Source organism: Rhinoraja longicauda, chromosome 15, assembly GCF_053455715.1.
Source record: "Rhinoraja longicauda isolate Sanriku21f chromosome 15, sRhiLon1.1, whole genome shotgun sequence".
NCBI lineage: Eukaryota > Metazoa > Chordata > Chondrichthyes > Rajiformes > Arhynchobatidae > Rhinoraja > Rhinoraja longicauda.
This window is the reverse complement of record NC_135967.1, coordinates 15,463,041-15,473,231: the sequence shown is the minus strand read 5'-3', so window position 1 is coordinate 15,473,231 and position 10,191 is coordinate 15,463,041. Positions and strand designations below refer to the sequence as shown.

Sequence of the window (10,191 nt, the reverse complement as noted above, 5' to 3'; positions counted from 1 at the left end):
AACGTGTGAACAACTCAATAACTTGTGACAAGGTAGAGATACCACGACTTGCAATTTCCACCGCCGGCATTTCCGCCAACTATCAGTGTTTGAATCCACCTCTTCATCCGGCGATTTCTTCCCTCGCTTTCAAAGTCCAAAGAGACCCAAATTCGCCCGACAACCTCCCTGTCTTCCCGTGTACTTTTTTTCCCTCCTCTCTCTCTTTTAATACTCAAATCCCAGGGGCTGCACCCGTTCGCCAATGTCCCAGAAGTCTCATTGACAGCCTTTATCGTTCCCTGCAAATCGGGAGACAAAATAAATGGAGCAAAAGATTTTGAGAAATAGTTATAGTTGCCAATTCTGGGCACTGAATTCACTGTTAGGTTCTGCGTTTGTATAGCCTGTTGGGGGACCGCGCTGAATCCCCAACCCTATTGCAGAAAGCGAAATAAAGTTAACCTCAGATGGACACAAAAAGCTGGAATAACTCAGCGGGCCAGGCAGCATCTCTGGAGACAAGGAATGGGAGACGTTTCGGGTCGATACCCTTTTTCAGACCCAAAGTTAACCTCATACTATTCAGAACGGTCGCACAATCGATCGGTCATTTGCTGCCGTTTTTGTTGGAGGCAAGAGAAAAAGTTTCATCCAATTTATAAGTGTATTATTGCGTGTTTACTGATATGTTCGATGTTAAAATATTACAATACTTCTTGACGAAATGTCTTCCTTCCCCCAATGGAATATGTTTCAAACAGAAATGGAAATGTAATTTTATCTGAGCGAAATTAGCGGGATTATCTGAATTAGACCGAGTTACGATTATCGCTAATCAGTCGGGACGATTGCTTTTATCGAGGGAACATTTGCAACGATCGTTCCCGCAAACATAAGATCGTTCACGTAGTGTTTTTGGCTCAAACACTTAGATGCCTAACCAGATCAGAGGCCGGCGTTGGATAGATCTATAGAACCATGCCCAGAGGCACCGAGCTATTTCACTATCACTATTGTTTCCAAGACCAACAACCTAGCGTGGTCGATGAAAGTTGTACCATAACAAATGTCACTTCCTCAAACAACTTAAAACCTTGCACTTCGCCCATCAACATATTTTCAGATCTTTCTTTGAAAATGGTTACGCGGACAGCTGTTGTGTAATTTGCCGCTAATTAACGGGCGCGATTTGTACCAAAAAAAGACCCGAAATTCGATAACTGCGCACAATTTGTATGATTTAGGAGCTTATACTTGGTTCCACGTAAACCCAGGTAGAAGTGGAGGGCAAAGACCATTACTTGTTGGATCACGGACAAGGTCTTCGCTCGAGTCAGACGGGTACCTGGTCAACTGGATCCTGAGTAGCGGGAAACAATTTCCTTTCTATGGCGCCTTTCGCGTCCTTAATGGTCTCAAGGGGATCCGCCGTCTCTGAATGTGTGGGGCAGTGCCGCATTGAGGTGTCGTGGAAGGTCGAAAGCCCCAGAACTGAACAAGTTAAACAAGGGGCAAGAGGCGCTGTGGCTGCGTTAGGTGTGTTGGCTAGCTTTTTACAGTTGCATCTGCTGACACAGATGCCCCCGGGGTCAGCCTGCCTCAGGGTCAATAGACTAATATTCCCAGTCCGCGTTGACATTTGCATGCTGGAATGAAATGGAGTGGGAAGAGAGAGTTAGGGTTGGGGGTGGGGGGTAACTGAGTTCGCTACAAAACGGGAGCCCCATTTTCAAAGGGGGGTTTCACCCCGGTAGAATGTGTGCGCATAACGGTTTTGGGAAATTGCTTCCGAACAGACCCAACTCTCCGGCAACCTATGGTGCTCAATGAGGGAAAAGTCTAAAACAAATTAAACGAAAAGCGCGCTGTGCAAACTCGCCCGGTTTTCATTCGATCAAGCAGCGAGCAATGCGACTCAATGCTTTCTTGTCCCTTAGGAAAAGGTTCGACCTCCCCAGAACTATACCCGAAATCTGAAACAGAATTACACGCGTGAATGAACAAACACGGGGATTTGTGGAAGATACGGCGTTTTACAAATACAGCGATGTTCGCAGCTACATCCACACTGCGAATCCTAAACTTTTACATTCTTGAGTCCCATTCTTAAAATAAAAACTTTTCTCCAAAAATCAAGATCTTCGGCCTAATCATTGGTTCTATCCAATAGAGACATTGGCTTTCGTTGATCCAAACCAGTAAAAAAAAAGTCAAATTGCACTTGTCACTGATAGGGTTCCCGAATGATTTTGGGCAAGGTCGGATTCCAATTCAATAGTCAGATGCTTTTAATTACAGCCGGCAGAAGTCGCGGGATGGAGGGACTGAATAATTTGTTACAGGTTTTAAAGAATGCTCAGATAATTCCTGGCGCTGCGACACAGCATATCTAACGATGATTTGGATAATTTAGTGAAGAAAGTTGAGACGTGAACTTTTGAAATTTCAACAACCGATACCAATGCGTTCAAGCCTGAAGACGTTTACAACTTAAATAATTGCCATAATTGATGTTTCTAACATCCACACGTTAAAAAAAATTCTACTGTCCTCCCAGTAAATCCCAAAACAAAATGAGAATTATTAGATACATGATAAAACAAATCGCCGACCATTCAGGTCAGGAGCATTCACTAAAACTACTGCGACTAACATTCGCCGTACATCCACTTTATTTAAGAAGTCACTTCAGAAACGCAGTTGGCGTCTCGCTGTAGTTTGAGAGATAGTATTTTCAAATCTGGGATGGTTGCGAAATAGATTACCTAATGGAAAACCAGCGGCTGGGATTGCAATTATTAGTTGTTAAATCTTCAAATTACTCAACTTCAGATCACCATTAAATGGCCATTCCGCGTCCATGTTTAAAAAATATATAAATGAAAGGGATTTGAAGATTTTAAATGAAGCCGCCTAACCTACACGGTTCATTCCTCGCCTTCACCCCAGTCTCTACGTTAAAGAGGTTTATATTTATTTCACGAGGACGGAACTCTTTAACTGCTTCTGACCGAGGCAAAGCTCACCCTGCACACCTCTCTACAAGAGTTTAAAAAAAATCTGGCTCACAATTTAATTCACTCTTCAATCGCGGCTAATTTAATTCACTCTTCAATCGCGGCTAAGCGAGCGAGTTTGCCCACACTTGCAGAAGTCGTTCAAAAGCACCTGCTCCTGAGCGCGGCTAGCAAAGAGTTGTAACCTCGAGAATGAACCACACAATTCCCAACCCAATCTGGGAGAATAAATCTAGACCGCTGAGCAGTCGGCCGAGGGCAATCGAGCTGACGTTAGAAAATTTCCGCGCAGGTGACCCAAAATGGCAAACGACACCTTCCTCACTTTGCTTTCCAAGCGCGGTGGGCACATAAAACAAAAAACTATCTTCAAATAAAGCGGGCTGGAAGATAAAAAGTTTTTGATTGTTTAAAAAAATCTTCAGGGGTTAATAGAAATCCTTAACATCATCCGACAAACTCAAAATTCAGTATAAATCTTGTATTAATGTCACGAGTTTGCCTTCGTTTTTATATGAGTCACAAGTCGTCAGGAACTATAAGGCAACCTGTTCTCTGTGCAGTTTACTGTGGTCACTTGTGACGGGCAGCGATTAATAAGGCATCCTATTGCTTACACGACACTGCCAGTGTAACCAATGCCGCGGGCAAGTTTATTTTCGGGCGTTACATGTAAAATTAATTATCTGATTTCTCTCTCTAATGGTTCAATATAACACAGAAAGCTGAGAAAAATTGGAGACTGTAACTGGGCGTTTTAAGAGGAAGAATGGCAGACCCGGGCAAAGCAGAGGGAGAAACACAAATGGGAAAATCACTGCTAACCAGTGTCCAGGGTGTACATATAAAAAAATAAATCCCACGAGGACCTTGCGCTCTTGATAAAACGCTCCCTCTACATAAATCACCCAGCTCTCCGTCTCTGGGGAATAGTATTCACAACACTCACAATATTCTCTCAGAAAGTGCTAAGTTGCTTCAATAAAACCCCGGCTCTTGAAACACTTGTTGGATTCAGTTTTGCCCCCGTATCGCGACTAAGTTTGTTTTGGAAGGGTGTGGGTAACGCATTTAAAAATAAATTGCCTTCCGATTCACACCGCCAGCTGTGGCTCGGGCCTAATCAGAGACAACATGCCTATCGCATCAAAATGATCGTGCAACCGCTCGAATCTTTTATTGATCGCAGCCCAAGTAACGAGTGAAACTTTAAGCGTATTTTGGAGATTGTTAGTGCTCATTATCAGCTAGTTACGGAGAGTGAGAATCGCCCGATCAAACGCAAACAAATCTCCCATTGTGACTTCACCAAAAAAAGGTTATTTTGTAAACACGTTTCAAAGGGGAATGTTTTAGAGGCCTGTCGTACTACACCTGAAGAAATGGCACCAATTCAATTTTATAAATCCAGCCCTCAAGTAATTCAAGTTGTAACCAGGAAACATTTAATGCGTTTCAAAAGATCCATCTAGATTAATATAAGCAGTTAATCGTGGCAGACTCGCCGATGGTCCTACTTTTGAGTAGGAACCGCAAAACATCTGGGTCGTGTGATTTTTGTAAAAATTTATTCATCCTCATTTCAGGAACAGGAGCCAAGAGTTTAAAAACACAAGAAGCCTTATTAGTAAACTAGTATATCTGCTTGTTCAATATAGTTACTCAACCAATATGGTAGAACGCTCCACCCATAAACTCACAAATCCAGAGACGGCAGGGTGGGAGGGTCCGGATAAAGGTTTAAAAATGTTCACAAGCATCAAGTAGTGTAAACAAAAAGATACTATAAATTAAAACTTGCGTTGCGGCCCCGCAGTCGTTTAAAAAGCTAAAAACGAAGGGAGTGGGGAGGAGGTTAAAACACAAAGCCTGCTACAAGGTATAATTCTGAAACCAAGTCTGGTGTCACATTATTGAACAGTTATTTACATGTACACAAATGAGACAGTTCCGAAATAAAACTTTCCTCTGGATGTTACAGTTAACATCTGAAGCCAACGAAAGTCTCGGGAAGGCCTCTTTTTCACATAAAACTTGGCATCTAAAAAGGGTGCAGAACGGGTGACTGTCCCAACTGGCGCGAAAAGTGATCAACTTCAGCATTTAGAAACCAATATTGTTGTTGATGATGATGATGATGATTTTTAAGAAGTTATATACGTTGCGGAGATCATCTCCAAGGTATCGCCCACACACACACACACACACACACGGAAATTCAGTCTGATGGGCAAGCGTGATCAAATTATTTGCTCTCTCCTTTTTATTTTGCTCGAATGCCAAAAGTCAGTGGAGATGGCGATTTGTTCTGGTGGTTTATTGCTGTTAAATATGGGTTAGAGGAACTGTTCCATTGACCCCTGTGCCCGCTATCGCCGCACTCTGATAGTGTTGGTGGACACTGTGAAGTCTGCTGTTCTGGGAAGAAGGGTCGCCCTCTCCGCCGGGTGGGAGATACATGCTGATCATATCCCGCAGGTCGCCCAGGCAAGCCCCCCGAGAGTGGGACGTTAGAGGCGGAGGTGTGGTGGGTTCCGTCTTCACCATGGAGCTCATGGAACCGAGGGCCATGCCCGGGGTACTTTGTTGACCGTAGACTGGGGACATGCTGTAGGTGGTCGCCGCGTTCATGTAACTCTGAGCGGTAGACATCATGGGACTGTACTGGAGGCTCGCCATCTCGTAGCGATGCATCTGCTGTAACTGCGGGCTGTTGATGCCGGGGTGTTGCGAGTATGTCAACTGGTCTTGCATCAGTGGGTAAGTCCCGTTGGCCCAACCGTTCATGTGGGGGTAACTCTCTATTCTCTGACTCACCCCCACGCCGCTGTTGATCGGGACGGAGCCCGGGCTCAGGATGCCGCTGGGCAGAGAGTACTTGTCTTTCTTCATCAGGGTTTTGGTTTTGCGCCTGGGCCGGTATTTGTAATCCGGGTGTTCCTTCATGTGTAAAGCTCGCAGGCGTTTCGCCTCGTCAATGAACGGCCGCTTCTCCGAGTCCGACAGAAGTTTCCAGTCCGCACCAAGCCTCTTGCTGATCTCGGAGTTGTGCATTTTGGGATTTTCTTGGGCCATTTTTCGGCGTTGACCCCGCGACCAGACCATGAAAGCGTTCATGGGTCTCTTCACCCGGTCCGGGTTGTTGTTGCCGCTCTTGCCCGTGGCACCTGGCGCCGAGTTGCCGACTGTCCCCACGTTGGACTGGGGTCCAGTCGGCTTCAGCTCGGCTTCCATCATCCCATACATTCAGCCCGACTAGCTAGGAGCGGAAAAGGTAACAAAAAAAAACAAAACAGGAAGCACACAAACAATCCCCGAGGCAACTCCACCAACGCAGAAGGCACAGCGCTCACACAAACTGCCGCGAACTCTTCTGCCAAACTTGTCCTGCCGTTCGGAGTCAATAGTCACTTATCCATGTGATGCACATTGACGGCCTATAAATGAGACGCTGACAACCAATCGCGGCTCACTTCGGGACAGGTCCTGATGGATTGCTAGTTAACATGGAGAGCACCATCTCACTGGTGTAAAGAAAAAGAGGTGCGATTTTAAGACCCAGTACAGCAGTCCCGAATGAAGGCGAATCGCTGTTCGTACAATCAGACATTGCATTAAAGCAGCAGTCTCAGCATTCGGGAGAGGCGCTGCAGTTCTTCCTGCAGTTTGCCAATAATTTTTAAAAGTGCGTCCGGATTTCAGAACGGGGATTTTTTTTAAAGATAAATATATATTTAAAAGACATATGGCAGTGACATGGATAGGAAAGATTTAGATGAATTTTGGGTTGTGGTGGGACCGGCAGGTGGGACAGATGTAGATGGGGTAACTTGGTCAGCATGGATAAATCGGATCGAAGGGACTGTTTCTGTGCAGCACATCTTTATTAAATATATGTCATAGCATAGAACAGACCCTTCGATTTAACTTGTCCATGCCAACCAAGATGCCACACACACACACACACACATATATATATATATATATATATATTTTTATATACATATTTATATGTGTGTGTGTGTGTACATGCATATATATGCATACGTATGCATACATAAATATACTTTGTAAGATGTAATATATATACATATATATATTTAAAGACATTTAATTCAGATTCGGTACGTGGCCAATTGTTTTGATGTGTTTTGAAATTAGTGTCAGAGTTCTCACTTTTTTCTGATTCAAATTATTTTTTAATTAATTGCCTTATTTAGGCGATAGAAAAATCAAATTCGTCTTCTTAATTAAATGCCGGTAGTTTTAATCTTACCACTGTCTGCCTCTGACCTCACATCACAGAATGTGGATGCTGGGTGTGAGCTGTGTGCAGGTGTTTGGTGCAGTGTTGTGGAGCTGCCTTCCTCTCCCTGAGGAGGGGGTGAGAGAGATTTTGGGAGCGAGGGGGTATATAGGGGGTTGGAATATTGGGCGGGGGGATGTATACGGGTGTTAAGGGGGGAAATGGGGAGAGAGGGAGGGGATATGGGGAGGGATGAGGGGATATGGGGGGAGGGGGAATGTGGGGAGGGAGGGGGATATGGGGAGGGGGATATGGGGAGGAAGGGATATGGAGGGGGGTTATGGTGAGGAGTATATGAAGAGGGGGGGATATGGGGGGTTGAGGGGAGGGGGTATATGGGATGGGGGGATATGGGGAGGAAGAGAGGATATGAAGAGGGGGGTTATGGTGAGGAGTATATGAGGAGGGGGGATATGGGGGGTTGTGGGGAGATATGGGGAGGGAGGGGGGGTGATAGGCAGATCCACCACGTGCCAATCAACTCTCTGCGGTTTAGTTTCTCTTGGAGATTGTTTGGGAGCCTTGGCAACGGCATCGCCGCGTCACTGCTGGGGGGGGGGCTCGACTCAGAGAGAGAAGGCCGGCTGAGGGTGAAGCTGGAGGCCGCCGAGAGCCCAGCGATGCCGGAAGGCCGTGAACCTGCTGACATGCCGGAACCTCCTCCTCATGTAAAAAAAAGCTGGCCAATTTAAAATGCACCAAACCAAACATTAATTTCACCCCGTCCAACTGATGCACGACCAATGCACCTATTAGCAAATAATTGTTCAATGTATCATTATAAACACAACTTTCATACAACTTTTACAAGTATAAATGTAAGCATTTCTAAACTCCTACATTCCACCAGGTTGAAGTATAGAAATAGATCATTCGGAACAGTCCCGACCCGAAACGTCACCTATCCCCTTTCTCCAGAGATCCTTCCTGACCCGCTGAGATACTATCTTTGGTATAAACCAGCTGTAGTTCTTTGTTTCTACATGCAGTAGAGAAATATGTTGGGACGACTTGTCGTTTAAGTTTGGAATTACTTTAGAAAGGGGCGCATGATCCTCGAAGAGAGCGTGCAATCGAGTTGCTTACGGTCTTTGGAAGTTAGTTATTTCCGCAACCGGCGTGAGATTAAAAGCAGCACAGGGAAGTTTGCAAAACGAGTGCTTACTGCGGCGGGCGGGATGGGACGTGTCCGGGTATATGATGAATAGTAGCTGTGACTGTCTCCGGGTAACGAGCTGCCAGCACCACGCTGCACAATCTAAGGAACGTAAACCAGACCAGCTACAAATAGTTTGTCGACCATGACGCAGGAGACCGCCATTCGGCCCTTCGCGGTCGTTTCAGTCGAGAATTAATCTTCAATACTGAGATTAATCCCACCGCCTAGCTTCCACACAGAATACGCATTAAGGCACTCTCCAAACATTGTCCAACTTTGATACATACGTTATGCACCGATCTATGGCTAATTAATTAATTAGAATCATGCAGGACGGAAACAAGCCCTTCGGCCCCTCTAGTAAATGCTGACCAAGATACCTATTTCAATGGTGCTTTTATTGTCACATGTGCAAAAGTGAAATTATTTTCTTACCGACAGTCCAGTAAAGTATTCCCTTATCTAAGCGCATCACTGATTAGCAAAGTGTACAGAAACAGTCTACTCTACCCCATATCCCTCTAAACTTTTATCTACGCGAGCCAATTAAAAACTCCAAAAAAAAGTCTTTAAACTTTTTTTTTTTGCGAATAAAGGGATATGGGGAAAAAGCAGGAACCGGGTACTGATTTTCGATGATCAGTCATGATCACATTGAATGGCGGTGCTGGCTCGAAGGGCCGAATGGCCTATTCCTGCACCTATTATTTTATGTTTCTAAGTAGAGCGTTGCTTCGTTTGTGAACCCTCTACCGCGTGGGTTTTGTGTAAAGCATTACAGACTTCCCGTGCTTGGGTTTAGCTCGATCTAATCAGGTTATGAAGGGGTTATGTATCTCCTTAAACTGCCTCGGCTGAAACTGTCCCGAAGCGAGTCTCTGCCGCCGCCTGCTGTTACCCCAGTCTCAGTAGCGTAGGTTAAAAACGCAGCATTACACAAGAGATCCAGAGGACGCCTCCCGGTGCGACGCCAAAAAACACTAATTACCCGACCCTCAGACAGCTTATGAAAACAAAAAGTGACCAATATCAAAACCAGCACCGGATATTTGAAGGGAAGATGAATAGACTTAAACCAGGAGCGCTTTCGTTGCGGTTACACCGTGACTAGACTGCCGATAACCCGTGCAAGGAATGGACGATACACCGGACCTTGCAATATTTGATAGCGATGAGTTTTGCCCCGACTCCGCGACACGGATTATCGCCCCAAAACAAGATAGAACGAATTCCCGTGCATGTTTATTACAACACTTAAAATTGAACCATCAATCGAGCAACACCGCAGTCTGACAGGAACAAGACTGCGCTGAATCGCTCTGAACGACAAATATTCATCCCGCTTTCCACAATAAATATCACATTGAACGGACCTGTTGCAGGCACTATTTTCCACGAGGGAAACTCACCCTCGGGCCGCGCCCGCGAACCCCAACACTGGCGCATGATGCGATTATTTTCTTACATGCAATGCCATCGCCGAAACACCCCTAATCTTCATAAAGTTGCCATTTAGCGACATTATATTCCACTTTCCAAGAAGAACATATCCCTTTAATCGAAGGTATTTATTCACAAAATGCTGGAGTAACTCAGCAGGCCAGGCAGCTCTCGGGAGAGATTCTCTCCCGAGATGCTGCCTGGCCTGCTGAGTTACTCCAGCATTTTGTGAATAAATACCTTCGATTTGTACCAGCATCTGCAGTTATCTTCTTATATCCCTTTAA

General features: G+C 45.2%; 1 protein-coding gene across 1 annotated transcript; it reads right to left on the bottom strand.

Annotated features, from left to right (window-relative positions):
• Positions 1–4,421: 4,421 nt before the first annotated feature.
• LOC144600537 (transcription factor Sox-3-like) lies at positions 4,422–6,397 on the bottom strand. Its single transcript, XM_078412210.1, has one exon. It carries the CDS (start codon positions 6,243–6,245, stop codon positions 5,325–5,327), a length of 921 nt encoding a protein of 306 aa, XP_078268336.1. The 5' UTR covers positions 6,246–6,397; the 3' UTR covers positions 4,422–5,324.
• Between the last annotated feature and the right edge of the window lie 3,794 nt (positions 6,398–10,191).